This window comes from Danio rerio, chromosome 6, assembly GCF_049306965.1.
Source record: "Danio rerio strain Tuebingen ecotype United States chromosome 6, GRCz12tu, whole genome shotgun sequence".
NCBI classification, from domain to species: domain Eukaryota; kingdom Metazoa; phylum Chordata; class Actinopteri; order Cypriniformes; family Danionidae; genus Danio; species Danio rerio.
In genome coordinates, this window is record NC_133181.1 from 30,322,236 (window position 1) to 30,343,488 (window position 21,253).

Sequence of the window (21,253 nt, forward strand, 5' to 3'; positions counted from 1 at the left end):
TCATACTAAAATAACACGTGACAGAAGTTCACTCAAAAGTGAAAGTTCTTTCTGTTATTAATTACTAACACTCCCGTCATTCCTACTACTTTCAGAGCATAAATTTTGATATTTTACCATATGAAAATGCAATGCAGTTATGAAAATTGAGAAATTAAAGCAATACAGAGATCTGGTCCCGCGTCAGGTCAGGGTGCACCTAACCTTAAAAACGCAGACGCGGCGGAGGCGCACTAAACTCACACGGGAAAGAACTGGGCATTCAATTCATGTTTTAGTGAAATAATTCTTTAAATACATCTCTTTTGATCTCTAAAGGGGAAAAAGGCAAAAGAAATTTGTCGTTAAATTAATTTTAGCAAAGACGCAACTGCCTGTCATTTTCACATTCGTTTTTCAGTTAGGGATTTGGTCTATTAGAGTAATCTAATAAAATTGTTTTGTTGAACACTGTAGTCTACACAATAATCGATATTATAATTTATTATATACATTAGCTATTATTAAAACTAAACTATACAATTGATAAAACAAAACCCTTTTTAATGTTTGCTTTCATTTTGACACCGCTAACAGTTGTAATAAGAAACATCACATTATGCAGAAGCATGCAGTCTCAAGTTAAAAACACCTTTTGAGTTTAAAGATGATCAGCCTGCCAAGTCAAGTTTACAGTGTCATAAATGAAATGGGTAGCATGAGTAAAGGGGATTTGCCCAGCACACAACCTCATGCGCTGCAGGTAGGCTGAATGATAATCTTTAAAAATATATAGGCTATGCAATACAAAACTTTAAACATTTAATTGTTTTTTAATGAAAAGAAAAGAAATCAGGAGAGTAAAATATAATTTAAACCACTGGTCTGGCGCTGATACTTTATTGTTTGTATCCAGAAGAAGGGGAAAAAAGCAGATGAAAACCTGGCTGGGGAGACGGCGATAACATATCAGTTCTTCAGCAAAGATCACGACATCATTGTGATGCGTTTATCATACAACGCAGTTCGTGTTTATAATCATTAATATTAACTAGTATTAGTTCTCTCTCTAGACTTAGTTTTAGGGCTTGTTCTTGTCGGCGCAATATAGCCTCGGCTTATTGCACGTACGAATCCGATTGTGAAGAATGATTAAGCGCTTGCATTTTTTATTGCATCCTTTTCGCAAGTTATTCATTTGTTTTGTTTTTTAAGTGGTGCGAACATTATTTACTGGCAAATGTTCCTCGATCTCGTACATCAACAAATAATGTAGCCTACTTAAGTTAATTTACCTTTTATGTAAAAATTAAGGAATAACCGAATTTAATATTAATAAATAAAACATCCGTATAAACGTGCATGTTTATTTTTGAACTTTCGTTAATAAAACAACACAAAACTGTTTATAAATATTGTAGTTAAATATTACATTACTTTAACTGCTTGAAACTGTATATCCGCGATAGAATGGAGTTATAATGTTTCCAGCAATACACTGTCAGACGGTGTGCTTGTAGCGATAAAGCACAGACAGGTTACTTTTTCACAACCATGCGAGAGAGGGCTTCTCCTTCTGTTCCGCCGCCCGCATTTCTCGCAACGCGGAGCGGCGCGTTCTTAAGTAGTTACCAAATAGCCTATGCTCAATTTCTCGTCAATGTCTTCCATTTATCACTTTCTCTTTTGTATCTGGCCATTTTTGCAAATGCCTCTGCCATGCCTGGCTGAGCTGGGCTTCTGCGTTTAGAAGACAGGAGTTGATTAAGCCTACATGGCTTTTTTTCCCTCGCCGTCAATCGCCACTAGCTTGCATGGTTCGGGACCCGTGGATCTGCGTATCGATGGATTTGCTCCTCAGTGTTTGGACTCTCAGCACTCAGCAGTGAATATTAAAACACACTTTACTTAAAACCCCCATACAAAAAGCTTAATCCAAATTGATTCGTTCACCTTTCTAGTTCGGCACGAATCCAAAATGTTCCCAGATGTAAGAGTTCGTTTTCTAACAAGATTCATGGTTGAACTTGAACTTGCTGAATCGCGCCTAATGTTATATTCTAACAGATATGTAATACTTGGCAACATAACAGTAATTTGTGTTTTAAAGTGCGTGACTTCACGTATACGGCCGGTGGCAATGGACAACCGAGGTGGCAATGACCACCGCGGTGACGCGGTTGTCATGGTGACCGTCACAGCCCTAGTTTTAAGTAAATATATATATATATATATATATATATATATATATATATATATATATATATATATATATATATATATATATATATATATATATATATAAAATATCGCAATATATATCGCAGGGGAAAAAAATATCGCAATGTCAATTTTTTCCAATATCGTGCAGCCCTACATCAAACCATATATGATGTTCATATCAGTCAAGTTCTTTAATTGTCGCTGCAGCTTTGGAAAAAAAATAAATAAATAGTGCCTTCGTAGTTCTGCCATGCATGAACCTGAACTTGAAAAACTGACTCTGAGATGGAAGAAGAAAAATTTAACTGTGGCATATCTTGATTGATCAAACCAGTGCTGTAAATGGAGTTGCTTTAAGAAATTAAAAAGCAAAGGCATAGATGCACAATGCATACTGACACTTACTTTGTGAATAAATAGGCAAAGTTTAGAAACATCTCATTTAGGAATTTTAGTTGTGAAAACTTCCCTCGCAATTAGTGGTAATATACACTCACCAGCCACTTTATTAGGTACACCTTACTAGTATCCATGCGTATCTCCTGCTCCACCACATCCCAAAGGTGTTCTGTTGGATAGAGCTCTGGTGAGTGTAAAGACCATTTGAGCACAGTGAACTCATTGTCATGTTCAAGAAACCAGTCTGAGATGATTTGTGCTTTGTGACGTGTTATCCTGCTGGAAGTAGCCATCAGAAGATGGGTATACTGTGGTCATAAAGGAATGGACATGGTCAGCAACAATACTCAGGTAGGCTGTGGCGTTGACATGATGCTCAATTAGTACTAATGGGCCCAAAATGTACCAAAAAACCACCTGCACCAGCCTAAACCGTTGATACAAGGCAGGATGGATCCATGCTTTCATGTTGTTGATGCCAAATTCTGACCCTACCATCTGCATGTCGCAGCAGAAATCGAGACTCATCAGTCCAGGCAATGTTTTTCCAATCATCTATTGTCCAATTTTGGTGAGCCCTTGTGAATTGTAGCCTCAGTTTCCTGTTATTAGCTGACAGGAGAAGCACCTGGTGTGGTCTTCTGCTTCTATAGCCCATCTGCCTCAAGGTTGGACGTGTTGTGTGTTCAGACATGCTCTTATGCACACCTCTGTTGTAATGAGTGGTTATTTGAGTTACTGTTGCCTTTTCATGAGCTTGAACCAGTCTGGCCATTCTTGTCTGACCTGTGGCATCAACAAGGCATTTGCACCCACAGAACTGGATATTTTCTATTTTTCGGACCATTCTCTTCAAACTCTAGAGATGGTTGTGCAGGAAAATCCCAGTAGATCAGCAATTTCTAAAGTACTCAGACCAGCACATCTGGCACCAACAACCATGCCACATTCAAAGTTACTTAAATCAGCTTTCTTTCTCATTCTGATGCTCAGTTTGAACTGCAGCAGATCATCTTGACCATGTCTACATACATAAATGCATTGAGTTGCAGCCATATGGTTGGCTGATTAGAAATTTGCGTTAACAAGCAGTCGGACAGATGTACCCAATATCGTGACTGGTGAGTGTGTGTGATCATATTAATTACTTAAAGGGACAGTCTCTTAAAAAATGAAAATTCTGCCGGTTTACTTACCCTTGACTGTTTCCTAAACAGTTTTGAACACAAAAGAAAAAATGGTTACTGGTTTATGGTCATTTTTAGGTAAACTATCCCTTTAAGGTAGTTAACACAAAATGTAAAATTGTTCGAATCTTGCATAGTTGGAATATAAAAAAAAAATGAAAAAATAAATAAATAAATAAATACATTTACAGAGATAACAAATATTTTTTAAACAAATTGTTAGAATGTCTGTTTAATCATTTTGTTTATGTGCAGTTACATAATCATTAAAACTCAATATAAGTATAACTGAATAATAAAATAAGTCAATAAAAACGACATATTTGTGAAATTGTCTTCTGCTTATCAAGTTTGATCACAACTGCAATACAACAGTAATATTGGGAAATATTACATTTTTTTTTCAAAATTTTTTTTTGTTTTAATGAATTGTACAAACTTTACAATGTACTTTGGTTAATTCCTGTGATGGTAAAATTAAATTTCTCATCATTACTTCAGTCTTCAGTTTCACCTGGTTTTTCAGAATTATTCTGAGCAAAATTGTGGTGCTTAACATTCTTGTTGAAACTGATTATATTTTCAGATTGCAAATTAACAGAAATCATATTTACTTGATGTAAATGTTTTAATTCCCTTTAAAAAAATATATATAATATTTTTTAAATATTTATCTTTAATTATTTTTAAAGAGAAATAAACTGACTTAACTTTTTTTTTGCCATTTACTCTGAACATGGCTCAAGCATTAAATAAATAAAGAGACAGACAAAAAATAATGTTTTTAGTTTCTCTATCATCTACAGCAGGGGTTGTCAAACTCAGATTTTACCTCCAACTTGCCTTAACACACCATTCATTTTTTTTTTTTTTGAGAGAGAGAGTTTGAGAACCCCTTATCTACAGCATATAGATTTTAATTTTAACCAGTTAAGATATGTTGATCAATGGGGTTAGGCAAATCAGCTGGTGTTAATATAAAATATGTTATTAAAAACATTTATCAAAAAAATTAATTGGCAAAACAGAATTCAAATAATGTATTTAAGTTGCTTACCAAATTAAACACATCGACAGCAAGTCATGGTGGTGCGAATGGCACCATTGACAGAGAATGAGCTGAATACTGAAAAGCTGTGAGTCAAGAATGCAGTTGACGGGTTAAGTAAACTCCTGTATCTCTCTGAGCTCCAGTCTGTGGAGAGAACAAAAGAATTCAGCTGGTTACATCACCGCTGTCCCATCAGACACAGCCCAGTGCTTTAAATACATCCTGTCCTGTTCACATCCCCTGCTCTGAGATCAGCCAGTCTTCTCTTCAGATGCTCTTTTCTCTCCGCCAGCTCACAAACATGCAGTCACAGACACGGATTACTGTTACGAGTGTGTCATAAAAATGAGGCTTAATTGATGGGCCTTCCCTTTGTGCAATTAATCAGTATCAACATCAATTAATTGGAGTTAGCAGAGATGAGGGGAGGGAGGCAGTGACTGATGCTGTTGTCTATGCGCCTCTGCTGTCTGATAATACTTCACCCGTAATCTGTGACCCGCTAACCACTTTATCAAACAGCACATTTCCATTATTGCTGTTTTCATAAATCTCTCTGGGCTGCGCTCAAGGCTGGCCAGTTCCGTGATAGTGGTTTTGCGATTACTGGTTACAAATGATTATTTGCCTTCATGTGTAGTGGTGGTAATGTGTCTTTGCCATTATTGAAGACCAGTCTAGATGGTCACTAGAATGTGTTGTGTATGCTTAATGCATGTTTGCTGGTGTCTCCGATGAAGAGGTCTGGAGAAAGTATCTTTCAGTCATTCTCATTTGTCTTAATGGCTGTTTCTCAGCTTTGAAAAACTACTTAAACCAAATTGCCCTTCAGGGACAAAAAAGACATTCCAAAATCCAAATCCAAACAGGAAAAACTCACTGACAAAGCTTTAATTATGGATGCTCAGTTCCGGGTAGAATTGTTTTATAGTCCATCTTCTGAGCTATAAATGCTGTATGATTAGAATAAGCATATTTTTTAGCTTTGTAAAACCTTCCCAATTGTGTCTCCTTAAAAAAAACATTATGACTATTTTTATTTATTCTGTACAGTTACTCATTTTGATAAAAACATAATTAAATCAATGAAATGCATTGAAATAGCTGATAGAAAAATTGCATCAGACAGACTGACCTCAAGACATGGACATATTATAAATGTGACAAACATCTACAGTGTGGAAGCATCAAAAATGTCCATGAGGACGAAAAATCTTTATACACATCAACAGAGACTGTTTTGACTGCATGTCAGTGATGAAAGGTGCCTACTGTATGATCACTGAATGCATGAAAAGGCCTTAAACAATCACTAAATTTACTACAGAATGTTACGTTTTCAAATACATACACAAATTGCATTTATTCAGTGCTGCATGAGCTTGCTTTATGGCACCAATGGCTGGACACTCATACTTTAGCTTATTAGCCAGGGTTCAAAGTGCATAACCTAAAAGTTAACATTATTATAAAGTGGATCCAAAAATGGCATTGGTGTAAGCTGCATTTTTTATATTTGTATAATTCTTACTGCTCTGTCTGTGTAGGTCTACAGCACAATGAATACAACTGGCCTCTGCTGGAGCTGAGGGAGGATCATGTGAGCTCTACTGGTGTTCCTATTGGCTGTCGCTCAAGAAAGTCGCTTAACACTTGCATAAAGTTGAAGGATTCTAAACTGTCGCATCGCTTGACACGTCTACCTGGTTGCCAATGGTCGACAAGCGACTGTTCATTTCGATGGAGAGAGAGTGACTTCTGGTGACCTCCGTCTACATGAGCGACCTGCGACCAGGTGGATGTGTCAAGTGGCGCGACAAAGTTGAGAATCTTTCAACTTTATGTAAATGAGGAGTGACTTTCTTGAGCGACAGCCAATAGGAGTACCAGTAGAGCTCATGTGATCCTCTCTCAGCTCCCACTGAGGCTGGTTGTATTCTCTGTGCTGTAGACCTACACAGACCTCCATTTGCAGCAGATCGCCACCCAGAGCAACAGGCAGCTAGAAAGTAGCTGCTAGTGTGAATAAAGCAGTACACAGAGGTCGCCGGAAGTCGTTCACTCTCCATTGAAATGAACAGCCGCTTGTTATTTTTTCACTTTGTTGCTTTGCTGTTGCAAGTCAAGTGTGAATGAAGCTTTAGTTTTAGTTCAGATGGGAATGTTCTGGAATCCCTCATCTCAAAATCACTTGATTTTATGCAACCCTGGAGTTTTTGTATTCATCTTATGTCGTCTTAACATGCAGAACATGGGTCAATTGGTGCAAATTAATGGAGAGACAATCAGTTAAACTTATCCATAAGTCTAAATATTTATTTTTTTCTTGCCAAATTATAATAACAACATGCTAACTAGCAAAACCATGGTTCATACTAGACTTACTACACTTTCTACAATTCTTAAATTAGCAGTTTTCCGTATTTTGTGATTCATGTCCGTTTTTATTGTTTATTTATGTTTTTTAATTGCATTATGGGGCCTTGATCTTTCTTCAAATAAATTTAACTTTTAAAATTGTATGTAATAGTACTAAAAAAGTAATAAATTGCCAGAACGGTTCTGTCATTTTATTTCCCAGAGATGGGTTGCGGTTGGAAGAGCATCTGCTGTGTAAAAACGTGCTGGATAAGTTGGCGGTTCATTCCGCTGTGGCGACCCCGGATTAATAATGGGACTAAGCCAACAAGAAAATTAATGAATGAATTTCTGTCATTTTACAGAAATATTTCTCTTTATATCATTTCTTATACATTCTATTATTTCAAAGACTAAAATGTCAATAAGAGTTGAATTTTTGGTCATTCATTCATTCATTTTCTTTTCGGCTTAGTCCCTTTATTAATCTGGGGTCGCCACAGCGAAATTAACTGCCATTTATCCAGCATATGTTTTACGCAATGGATGCCCTTCCACCTGCAACCCATGACTGGGAAACATTCATACACACTCATCCACACACGTGCACTACGGACAATTTAGCCAAAGACCGGAGCACCCGGAGGAAACCCACGTGAACACGGGGAGAATATGCAAACTCCACACAGAAATGCCAACTAAACCAGCCCAGGCTCGAACCAGCGACCTTCTTGCTGTGAGGCGATCGTGCTACCCACAGCGTCACAGTGATGCCCAACAGGGATCAATATCCTATAATGCAATTCACAATTGTAAATAAAAGGAAAACACTTGTGAATCACAAAATACAGAAATAGGGATTTTTTTAGGGTGTAGCTATATCTAAACCTGCAAGATCCACTTGGTTCAGCAAACTTAAGCAGAAAGTCTAAATAGACTCTCCAGCATGTTTTTGTTTATGGTTGTGTTTTTTTATTACCTTTACTAATAATCAGAGTGGATATTTTGGTCCAGCAACCACACCAGCATTAAAATAGCATCTATCCGTTTTCATTTTATTGTTATTTTAGCAACAGATGAATGATATTCTACAAGAAAACTCATGAATAAAAATCTTCAACCTTTTCACAGGCAGATCACGATTGAGGAGGGAGAGCAGAGGGCCAAAGAGCTGAGTGTGATGTTTATCGAGACCAGCGCCAAGACGGGTTACAACGTCAAGCAGGTGAGTTTTACCTCAACACCTCGTTCTGTCAGTGTGTGAGAAACTCTCTGATTTCTCTTCTGAGACTCAGTTGAAAGCATGATTCAGGATGACTAAGCTGTGAGGTGGGAGAGATCAGATGTGACGCGCAGCTCTGATGTGCTTCCTCTCTCACTCTCTTTCTCTCTGAGAGCCGGATGTGCGTACGACACAGTGTATATGTGTGTGCGTCTGCATCAGCTCTGTCAGACTGGATCAAAGATTTTTGATAGTCACTCAGTCATTATGCCTTTTTTTCTGTAAGAATGATCATGCTTTGTTATAAGTTTTTTCTATTTTGTGAATCTTTAGTGTGAATCAAAATAAATTAACAAATAAGTTTAATTTAAATAATGAAGAGAAACACAAATATTATTAATATTAAAACACCCTTCACAGTATTAAATACATTTTCAGATAGACGATATCAATTGTAAACACCTTCAAAATAAATGAATACCTACCTATGATAATACAAATCAATAATCTGACATGTTTAATGTTGTCTTCTACTGTACATACGTTTGGGGTCAAACAACATTGGTGATCACATTTAAACCTGTTTACACAAATTTCTTTATATAGATCAATTAAAGGAGTTGGTCTTCATTTTTTAAAAGTATTTGATCATAGATTTCCATGTCTCTTAAAATTTTTAATTTCTTTAAAATTCTCTTAAAATTCTTAAAATTCCCTATAATTTTCTCTAATTTCTAATAAAAAAACAGACTGCACATCCATATGTGGGCCTGCCGATTTCCACTCAAGAAATATTTTCCAAACAGCAATTTAAAACCCCCTTTTCACCAGCTATTTTACCCCACCACCTAGGTTACCCCTTTTTTCAGATTAAATATAAGTCTTTTGCGTCTCTAGAATGTGTATATAAAGTTTTAGCTCAAAACACCCACCAGATTTTTCATTATACCTTTTACAAGATGCTGTTTTATACCCGTTTTCACCAGGGGGTGGTTTTGTCGTACTGCGCCTTTAAGACGAGTCTTTCCCGCCTACTCTTTCTACGTGCCTTCCCGCGGGCTTTAATCTCCTCCCTCGGCTGCCTCAGACAACAGACAGACTTTAAGGAAAAAGGTCTCACGTAGCGTTTGTGAGAAATACTACAGTAAGAACTTTACTAACGTTAATCATTGTTTGTTGTGCAGTCGCGTTGATGAGTCACACGCAATATTGTTACAAAGTTCACGCGCACACACACGCACACCGCAGCTGACACACACACACACACACACACACACACACACACACACACACACACACACACACACACAGGCAGACAGACAGAGCGCGCTTAGTTTTGCACTGAAATGTGACAGGATTCAGGCTAATCTCCACTGCTGTGTGGATATCGGTTATGTTATTGTACAAAATAAACCTAATTTAAAGTCTACAAACCGGGATTGAAGCGTCTTACTTTATAATTGTTCTGACACGCGGCTGTGCTGATGAAGTAAAGCTGAAGTAAATCGCTGTAATTAATTACACACGTGCATTGTTTTAAAACACTTTAAACATGTGAAACTTACTCTTAATCACATTTGATGATGATTGCTGATCCTAGCGAACTGAACAGACCTTTTATTCCCGGTTGCTTTGCGTATGTCTGGTCTTGTTGACATATACATGTGACTACCGGGACATGTTAATGCGCGCAGCTGTCAATCAATTCGGTGGGCAGGGGGACCGCACTCCTTTGTAAAGTTGCGGTCGGTCTGAAAACCGCTCCAATTGGTCCACCGTTTTTTTGTTAAATTGAAAAAAAAAAAGGACTGGGTGTGTTTATATCACCCCAATATGACAGTGTGTACACTATATATACACATATGTTTGTCCAAATAGCTTGAAAAGTAGATTTTTCACTATAGGTGCCCTTTAAACGTTTTATTGAATAGTGGAAAATCCTTTGAATATATTACAATTCTTATTTTACTTTAATTATTGTTATTATTATTAAGTTTGTTTAACAGCAACATTGCTGTAAAAATTGCTATAATTTCAAACAGCCAATGCTCCACATTTAGGCTTTTAGCCAAGGGGTAATTTGTAGCCCAGTCCCTGGTTAGGCTTTTAATACAAAAATCTTTATAGATATATAAAGATAATATCTTTTAAATAGTGAGGGCTGATGTTTACTATATTTTTGCCAGGGATGCTAAAATTTCAGTTGAGTTTTTTTATCGTCTTGGGTGCACAAACTGGAGATTATATGAACATTATAATCTCAAAATATGAACTTAGTTATTATCTGTATCTAAATCAGAATTTGCCACAAGAAGGACTTTGATATTGGCAGAGATGGAAAGAAATGTAAAAATACTTTGTTACTGTACTTAAGTAGATTTTTCTGGTATCACTACTTTACTCAACAATTTATTTTTCTAATAACTTTTTACTTCTTAAATTTTTACACAAATATCTGTACTTTCTACTGCTTACATTTTTTATTGGGCTTGTTACTTTCTTTTTAAGGTGTTTTGAGGCAATTGCACAATATGAACACCTTTTGATTTAATCTATATTTGTCATCGGGTGCCTTCACACTGCAGTGCGCGACTTGTACACCGTCTGATCATGCTCCAAAACCTTTTACAACCTTTTTAAACCATTTTTAACAGTAGTGTTTGAGTCTCTCAATTATCCTCTGTGTGAAATATGATTGTGAATCTCACAATCATACAGTCACTCCTTCTGCAAGGGGTTCAGATCTAGAGAACATCCTGGAAAACAGAATAACCTGCAGGAGATCGAGAATTTTTCTGAAGAGCAGCAGTCAGTTAAACTGTCCAGAACAAACAAGGGACTCATAAACAACCATTACAAAGCAGAAAAATCCTTCATACTGTAGATCATCAGGAAACCACACACAGTATTGAAAACCATGGATGAGTAAACTTTTGTAAAGTGTTATTTTAATAACTTCAACAAAATGTTTGTGTAGTGAAAGGAAGCATATGTAAACACATTTTATGTAAATATCTTACTCGGGACAGTACTAAACATTTGTATGATCTTTCTTATGTTGTTAAAATTATTAATATTTTTAGACATTCTTTAAGAGGTGTGTGAACTTTCGACCACAGCTGTACATGATGTACAGTGTGGTTACTATGTGAAACTAAAACAGGTAGTAATAATTAACACTTTTTACTTAAGTACATATTTCAGGCTGTACTTTTTTATTTTTCTTGAGTACTAAAGTGGAATCAGTACTTCAACTTTTACCAGACTCGATTTAAATATGAGTTTCTGTATTCTACTTCTGTTCTCCTGTACTATCTTAAGTACAGGATGTTTGTACTTTTGCCATCTCTGATTATCGGTTATCAGCTAAAAACTAAAATTCCTATTGTGCATCTCTACTTAACATATTTTTGAGGAAGCTCTATAAAAATTTTATATGGCTCATTTAAAACATGTTTCAATAAATAATTAAATAAATAAATAGCCATAAAACTGAAAACATGTTTGTTATTTAAAGAAAACAGTTTGAAAACTCTTACAACTTTATACTGAATATCAATACTCAGTAGTAACATTTATTGTTTAAATTAACAGTTTGTTCTGATAATATGAATAAATAAATTAACGTTAACCTATATTACAATTGTACACTAATACTGAACACATTTAAAATTTAGTGTCTGAACCATCAAATATACAGAAATACAGACTAAAGGTTAAAAATACACAAGGCTTATACTATACTGCACTGCCTTTCTTCGAAAGAAAGACTGAGTTATGTTATTGTGAACTGTCCCATTGGCTGTACTGGACACAAAGCCCCTATTCTTTTCAAATTTCTGTATCACTGTTTCACAGAATCTCAGCACTGACAGTACGACATTGAGAGACTCTGACACGGCATATTATCAGCATTAAATATGGAGCTAAGTTGTTCCAGACACTAACAAATAAAGAAAATGACCAAGCCTTTACTTTGTTGCCGATGTGTGTATTTGTGTTGTGTTTGCAGACCTGTGATACTGTGTTTCCTCTAGCAGGGAACTGCGTTCATCTGAGATTGCAATCAATAGTGAAATTTTCTTATTTATTTCTCCAATAACAGCAACATAAGTTAAACTGATTACCTTGCCAGGGTAATTGCAAAATAATGACTCAAATATTGATTAAAGAATTGCGGGGTGTCCGATTCTTTCAGGACGAAATTGAACTCTTGTGTAAATAATACAATGCCCAACCAGTTTTTATAATAACAGCAATAGAGTCATTTGTTGTTTAGCAATGTTTCATTGCCGTAATTTGCAAGAATATGAAGTTTCATTACAGATGCACAGCGAGCACGTTGTTTATTTTCCGTTTTGAAAATGTCCATACTTTAGTCTATAATAAAGTGATATTTCTTTCTCTGCCCCATTAGAAACTAAAGACAAATGAATTGGCATTTTAATGCAGTGAAGTTTATATGTGTGTATAATACATTATTTTGGGGACGAATTTATACTCAGGTGAGCGGAATTTATGAAAATCTCATTTTGGAGGTCCCTTAATTAAAGAAAAAGGCGTGAAAAAGTTTTTAAAAAAGTTTTTGAGCTGTAAAAAGAAGGTTTTCTGTCAGGGTTAGGGGTTTATAATGATTATGGGTTATAGTAGGAATAACTTGCATATTGTAAAAACAATATGTATTTGAATTGACCTGATTTAAAACCGCTTTGTAAATACAAAATAAAATAAACTCTCAAATTGTATTTGCAGATCTTCACACTGTAAAAAAAAGTTGGGAAGTCTAAATGGGTTAAATGTGAACATTATTTACAATTATATTTCTACAGTGCAAGTTAAAGAAGTCAACAAAAGGATTGCTCCAAAGAACTTGAAAGATGACAGAAAGGGAACCTTAAATTACAAAAGATGTAGGCCTTGTCATATTGCTCTTAACCCTGAGTCATTGTCTTTCTAAACTCTGCTGGACGGTGAAATGAAAATGCCATCAGATCACTCAATGTGAAAGAGGAGCAACCAACCAATAAACAGTTTGGCTTCCTCTTAAACCCTTTCTCAAACATGTTTGCAAATCAAGCATTGATTTTTTTATATGGTAGATGTTGTCGAGGATGACTTCAGCTTGGTCGGGAGAGGGGGTAGTTCCAGGTCTGTGGAGGGAGGAGAAACAGGGTAAACATATGGTTAACATAAGGCTAACAAGGAGATAAGGAGATTGAAAGGTGTGTGCAATATGGCTCTGTGGAGGGAGATTAAGACGAAAGGTGACTGGGTTGACTTGGGAGTGAATTGTGAATGGTCCTATGTAGAGGGGACTCAGCTTATGGCATGGTAGACGGAGGCGGATGTCTGCGTCGGTGTACCTTCGTACTGCCTGCTGCAGGTGGACATGAGCTGAGTCCCACAACCTCTCGCTCTCCCAGAACCAGTGGTCTACCGCGGGCACTTCAGAGGTCTCGTCAGACCACAGGAACAGGGACGGTTGGTATCCTAAAACACATTGAGAGGGTGTTAGACCAGTAAAGGATTGTCTGAGAGAATTCTGAGCATACTCAGCCCACGGTAGATACTGGCTCCAGGTGTTCTGATGTTGAGAGCAGTACGTCCGGAGGAAGTGAGAAGTTTCTTGAATTTTATGTTGCACCCGGTGGATAGGCTGATGGTTGTGCCTAGAAGTCGGAAGAATGCCCGCCAGACCCTGAAGATGAATTGTGGACCCTGGTCAAATACAATGTCTTCGGGGAGTCCGTAATTCCAGAAGACATGATGGAAGAGGTCTTTAGCTGTTTCTAGAGCTGTAGGTTTACAGGTCCTAAACCAAGAGCTGTAGTTTACAGGACTACAGAAAAATTATCTACAAAAACAATAATGGTGGTATACCCTTGTGATGGATGCAATTGGTTGCAAAGTCCACTTCTTGGTGGGTCCAGCGGTGGCAGGGAATGGGTAGTGGCTCCAATTTTCCCTCAGGCAGTCGACTAGGAGTGGTGGTAATAGCACAGACCGAGCAACCCTGGACGTACTGGGTGACGTCCCTGGTCATATTGGACCACCAATATCTCTGACGAAGGAGCGAGAGGGTTCACCTGCTGCTTGGGTGTCCTGGGCCAAGAGAGGTGTACGCACTATCCAGGAGCGGAACACGATATCCGGATGGTACGTACACACGATCAGAAGGAGGTTCAGGGGGGTGCTGGTTCTTCAGCGGTGGCATTTTAGGCGGTGGAAGGTAAAATTGGTTCTGGGGTGTCTGAAGAAGACTCCGATGAGTACATATGGAAAAGGGCATCGGCCTTCACATTCTTGTGACACGGTCGGTAAGTTATATTGAACCGGGTGAAGAATAGTGTCCAGTGAGCTTGGCGTGCTTTCAAGCACTTGGCATCGTGGAGATACTGGAGGTTCTTGTGATTAGTAATGACCGTAATTGGGAATTGTGCTCGTTGATGACTAGTAGCTCGCGGTCTCCAATAACATAATTTTGTTCCGCAGGTGACAGTTTCCTGGAATAGTACGCACATGGAATGAGGGTTCAGGGTTCACCAGACCACTGGGAGAGAATGGCATCAACTCCAGCGTCAGCTGCATCAACATTCATGATGTAGGGGAGCGTTGGGTCTGGATGACAGAGGACAGGGACAGGGGTAAACATTTTCTTTCAGGTGGAGAAAGGCTTGACGTACTTTATGGTTCCAGGTGAGTAAACATCATCCGCCTTTTTGGAGTGAGGTTAAGGGGGCAGAGAGGATACTATAGTTCTTAATGAATCTTCGATAGAAGGTTGCAAATTCAAGAAACCTATGTAACACTTTCAGGATATTAGGTTGCCCTTCGGTTGAGGAACTTCAGTGCTATACAGTGGATTTGATCTTGGGAAAATCCCCGTATGGGAGGATTCAGTTCAGAAGCCGCTTGTCTGAAAGAGTATTGAACGGGCCAATGAATGCAATGAATTGGCAGCGTAAGCTTGCACAGGTGTGCCTCATTGCCAATTATCCCAGCATAGAAGCACACCTGGAGCGAGCAAATGCCATCCTTTTTGCTTCAGAGACTTTCTGATCGAGTCGATGAGGGTTTCTCCTGCTGTGACCAGCGATTCCGAGTGAACGAGAGCATTCTCCCGGTCCAGAGTGTGTTCACGCAGCGGCAAACGGTCGAGCTGGGTTTCTCCCTTGCCTGGCGTTCTTTGGGTCCGGTCCTCCAGAGCGGTGCGTATAAAGTTGCAAACTTCACAGAAAGAGCAACACAGTCATGCAGCACGTCCTTTTTAGGACGGCGCTCCGACTGTGCATTTCTGGATGCGGTGGTTTCCTGTCCTCGGATGACGGGCACGGGCACTGCGTTGCATGCCTGGGGGGTCCAGCAAGTTAATGCGCTGCTCGCGGGCAGTTCATGTCGTCATTGCGATGCCATGACTGTTGCGCAGTAAAGATCGCGGCTAGCCTTTGCAAAAGGGCGAACCACCCCAGTTGTCCCCTGCTCTGCAGCGGGCACTCGGGCAGATCTGAGGGTTTCAGCGAGAGATAATCCATCGCCCACAGGCCCGCGGACCGCCCGCTCCGCCAAGCGCTCCATCCAAGCTTCGGGCAGGGGAAGCAATCCATCTAACAGATGGTAGCCCTTACGCTCGATGACACCGGAGACCAGACGTCCACCGCGGCATCGGAGGGTGGGCTTTCATTGTCCGATGATGATCCAAACCTGCTCGCCCCCTCCGGGCAGGTGAGCGCTGTTAAAACGGATCCTGAAACGGACATGTTAGCCGTGCTTTCCCGGGCTGCTTCGGCCGTCCCCTTCTTCCCGGAGGTGCACAGTAGGCTCACGCGGTCTTGAAGGGCACTTTTTTCTGCTCGTGCTGCATGTCCCTCCACCCTCACCACACTTGATGGTGGAACAGCATCAAGGGGGTATGTGGCAATTCCTCAGGTTGAATGCACGATGGCGGTCAATCCGCGCGGCACCTCTTCTTGGCGGGGTCCGCCTCATCTCCCATCCAAAGCCTGTAAGTTATCTGCCTCCCTCGGAGCTAGATCTTACAAGGCTGCGGGCCAGGCTGCTTCCGCTTTGCATGCATTAGCCACCTACCAGCGCTACCAAGCGCAGGCGCTGGCCGAGCTGCATGAGGGTGGGTCCAACCCAGGCTTATGAGCTTCGCACCGCCGCTGACTAAGCTCTTCGGACTACTAAGTCTGCTGTGTGTGCATTGGGGAGGACGATGTCCACACTAGTGATCCAGGAGCGCCACCCCCGGCTTATGTGCGAAAAGTCGACAAAGTCCGCTTTCTTGACTTCCCCATATCCCAAGCTGGCATGTTCGGCGACACGGTCTGTGAATTCACCCAGGAATTCGAGGCGGTGAGAGACCAGTCTGATGAGTGATGTCTTATCGGCGGCCCGTAAGCCTGCTCCGCCCGCCGTGCCATTCATACCTGCTCCTCGCCAAAGGCGCCCGCCTACGAGAGCCGCAATTCCCCCTTGCCAGTCCGAGACGCGCTGCCTTCCAGCTCGCAGGTTCTACGTGCTTCGCCAGTGGCTCACGAGCGCTGAGGGGACGGTCTCCTTTCCCTCAGCCCTCTAGCCCCCTCTCCGGAGTCAGGGTGTGGAGCCAGAGCGAATCGCTCTCCTACAGCTCTTCTGCTGGACCCTCGTGCTTCCCCGAAGCGGCCCCCCAAGTTCACGGGCATGTATTTCATCAGGGTCAACCCCCTGTCCGCCCCTGTCTTGCGAGAGGAGATTGCTGCCCCCCTGGCGAAGGGTGCAATCAAGCCAGTTCCTCCAGCCGAGATGGAGAGTGGGTTTTTCAGAGCGGTGGGTCGCGACCAATCCTTCTGCACGTTTTGAACCGCTGTCTGCACAAGCTGCCATTCAGAATGCTCACGCAGAGGTGCATTCTCCAATGCGTTCGTTTGCAGCCACAGACCTGAAGGACGCGTATTCCATGTCTCCATTTTCCACGCCACCGCCAGTTTCTGCGGTTTGCGTTCGAAGGTCGAGCGTGGCAATACAAGGTCCTCCCCTTCGGGCTCTCTATGTCTCCGCGGGTCTTCACCAAACTCGCGGAGGGTGCCTTAGCGCCCCTTCGGCTCGCGGGCATCCGCATACTCAATTATCTCGATGACTGGCTGATTTGCTCACTTTGCGGGAGCAATTGATTATGCACAGAGACAAGGTGCTTCGGCATCTCCGCCTATTGGGGCTTCAGGTCAACCGAGAAAAGAGCAAACTCGCCCCCGTGCAGAGGATCTCTTTTCTCGGGATGGAGCTGGACTCGGTCACCATGGTAGCGCACCTCTCCGAGGAACGCGCTCGCCTGTTGCTGGGCTGTCTTAAAGAGAGCTCGACAGCAAACTAGTGGTCCCACTGAAGTTCGTTCAGAGGCTCCTGGGGCTTATGGCATCCGCAGCCGCCGTCACGCCGCTCGTATTGTTCCATATGAGACCACTCCAGCACTGGCTTCACGATCGAGTCCCAAGACGCGCATGGCGGCAGCATATATCAACCACATAGGGGGTATGCACTCTCGCAGCACGTCTCAGCTTGCGTGTCGTCTGCTCCTCTGGAGTCACCTGCAGCTGAAATCGCTGCGCGCCATTCACGTTCCAGGTTTGAAATAAACATCCACAGGAGAAACATTCCCTGGATAGGGGAAACATCCACGAAAGAAGACGAGTCAGGGAGAAGGTAAGGTGAACCATCTGACATCGATTACAGCCACTGACTGACTGGAATTGCTAGGGTTATATGGGGATCTGGTGATTGCTGGTGCAAGTGTGTCCTGTTAGTACTCAGCTAAATGTGCTTGGGCATCATGAGAGGTACTAGGAGATGGGGAGCGACTATTGGTGCTGAGGGAATGTGATGGTGAGAGAGAAGGGTAAATGGAGCAGGAGGAACAAGCCGGGGACGTGACACCGGTATCACCGAAAGGGGCTAATGTCTATAATTTATAATTGAATTAGTTTGGCTTACCTGTCTATCTCCATATGGACAACTTTTTTGCTGTGTCAGTTTGCTCTGTAGCTCACTTTGTACAGTATATATTTTCTCTTACATTTGCTTTTGGAAACACTTGGTTGGGTTTAGGTCAATAGTTCGCTGGTATAGGTGATCTGTTTGACAAGCTCAACGCCATTATTTTTTTTTTGCCATTTTGTACAGTGACAGAAACACTGCATGTTGTTTAAGAACTATGTTTCATTTTGCATTCTATCTTGCATTTGGGGAGTGGGGGGTGATTATCCTGATTGTTTACTGGTGGTTTATTTAGTGTGTGAAAAACGTTATAGTACACACACACACACATACACATACACACACACGCATCACAAACGCCACAAGTCAACATTAAGTGCTCTATTTGATACAGGACCTGTCTGTGTTTTGTTTAATTGAAATGGGTTTGTGTTCCTTTGTTTGCGTTTCTCGTCTGCATTAAAGCACTTCTCGTGGCTCTCTCTGTTTCCTGTCAAAAAAAAATTGCCTGAAGGTAGTTAACAAAATGAGTCTTTTTTCTGACCATCCCTGCTTAATGGTCCAGTGTGCTCCATTTCCTGTGGCTCGTCCATTGTTATTGATGTCATGAAATGAGAGGGGTGGTGTTGGCTACATAAGCTAACTGCCCTGTTGATATGATTGGGAGTGAGAGAAGCTATATATCATTGTTGTATAGCCCTATATAGCTTCTGGGAACAGCCCTTTATAGAGGATGGCTGTAATGGAGGCGTGTGTTGGGCCATTAATTGCCCTGCTAGGAGCGCTACACTAGCAATGCATTGCAAGTTTCGAAAGACAGAGCCAGACTAAGTGCTTTTTGCTGTCCCTTTATCATCTTCTACACAGAGTCCACTTTAAAGGTCAGCAGGTGTTTTAGTCTGTGACATTTATGATTCTGAAAAGAACTGGTTGCATACGTTCTTCATTTCTATAAATATATGGCAGGGCAGGCTGTATGATTCAGTACCGCAGAGAAAGCCAACTTTGCCCCAAGTCTAGTTTTTAAAAAAAAATTTGACTCCCGTTTAAGATCAGAAAGCTGCACAGAAAGACAGAGGTGATCACTAGAAAATTTAAAGTTTGTTTAATATAAGAAAACAAAACAATAACAAAGGATAATATAAAAAATAACTGCTAATATGACTAAAGGTCATAATATTGGAATTTCAGTTACATTTGTAATGAGAGTGAAATTAGCAAAAAGATGACAAAAGTGTCACTATCTGTGTTCTGGTTGCTGGTACCAATGGTCAGTGTTGGTGCCAGTATATGTATTGAAACCTACAACGTAAATGTAGCAAATTGTTTTTGGCACAGATGATTTTATATCAAATTGTGTCATATAAATATTTGAAACTGTTTTCCTTTTTTGGTGTCTGGGTGAGGGATGAGTTGCTACAGGCCTGCTGCCATTGGGTCTTCATTGCAACGTAAATCGAATCTTTTCAAAGTTTGTAAAAAAAAGAGAAAAGAAAAATCTCAAATGTGTTTCATCAAGCTGTTAGAGCAGCTGATGGTTGTATTGGTAGCCTAGCAACCAACAGTAAACAAGGCAAGCGTAATGGAGTCACATGTGTGTAACAGAATTCCAAAACCAAAAAATACGCATATATATATATATATATATATATATATATATATATATATATATATATATATATATATATATATATATATATATATATTAAGGGTGTCACGATCCTCCAAATCCTCGATCCGATTACATTTTCGATTCTAAAGGCACGATTCAATTCGATTTTCGATTATGAATAATTAATTAATTAATGACCAATTAATTATTTGTAGCCTACTGTTTAAACTACCTGACCTGCATGGTCTTTGTTTTACCCATAAACAAATCATACAGTAAATGAATAAAGGCAAGATACACACATAATTACCAACTGTCAATCACTTTTTCTGCGGGACTCGTGAATAGGCAGTGATCTGTGTCGTTATAATGGCGTCGGTAAAAAAGACGCACAACAGGAATCAGTCAACAGTATCTGAGGTGTGCGCTAAAATGACAAGTGAGTAAAAGATTGAAGCAGTCCTCTGACTGCCTGGACCTGCTGTCTCGAGCGCAAGGCTGTATGTGCGTCTGTGTCTGTGTGATCACGTGATGTGCATTTTCAGAGGTAGAGAGGAAGGAGGGCTGCTCAGAAATGCCACACGCCACTTTGGATGTCAAATCGTTGTCGTTCTAAAATGCCATTTAAAAACAAAGACAGTGTAAAAAGGGCCTGAGTGTGTACTTTTCGCGAGCGGATTTGCAACGGGGGCGGGCGGAGGATCGCGATGCCGGTGTTGTCTATCGGACGAACCGTACGTAATACGTACATAGCAGAGCTTGCAAAACTGTGTTGAACGTTGTCAACATAACTCACTGGAAATCCAAAATGCTTAAACACCGGCGACTTCATTGAAAGAGGAGAGGGTTTAAGTTCTCTCGACGGGTCTCCTGCTTCTGCAGTTTAACAAGCACTTCAACAAGCCTGTTTTTTTCCCGCTTGGCAAGCCAAGCTGACATGGGGGCGTGGCAGCATCGACGATTCTATTTTTTGATTCGATAATCGAAATTGAGCATAAATTTCGATCGATTTCGATTAAAAATTGAAATCGTGACACCCCTAATATATATATATATATATATATACATATATATATATATATATATATATATATATGTATATGTATGTATATATGTATATGTATGTATATATATATATATATATATATATATATATATATATATATATATATATATATATATATATATATATGTATATATATATGTATATATATATATATATGTATATATATATATGTATATATATATAT

General features: G+C 40.1%; 2 protein-coding genes across 3 annotated transcripts in view; both read left to right on the top strand.

Annotated features, from left to right (window-relative positions):
- rab6ba (RAB6B, member RAS oncogene family a) overlaps positions 1-21,253 on the top strand; it is a 213,720-nt gene that overhangs the window by 169,977 nt on the left and 22,490 nt on the right. For both annotated transcript variants that reach the window (XM_005165932.6, NM_001034179.1), the window contains 1 exon segment: positions 8,329-8,422. In XM_005165932.6, the coding sequence (XP_005165989.2) occupies positions 8,329-8,422 (94 nt within the window).
- The window catches only part of LOC141386287 (uncharacterized), an 816,166-nt gene that overhangs the window by 160,151 nt on the left and 634,762 nt on the right, over positions 1-21,253 (top strand). The window lies entirely within an intron of this gene.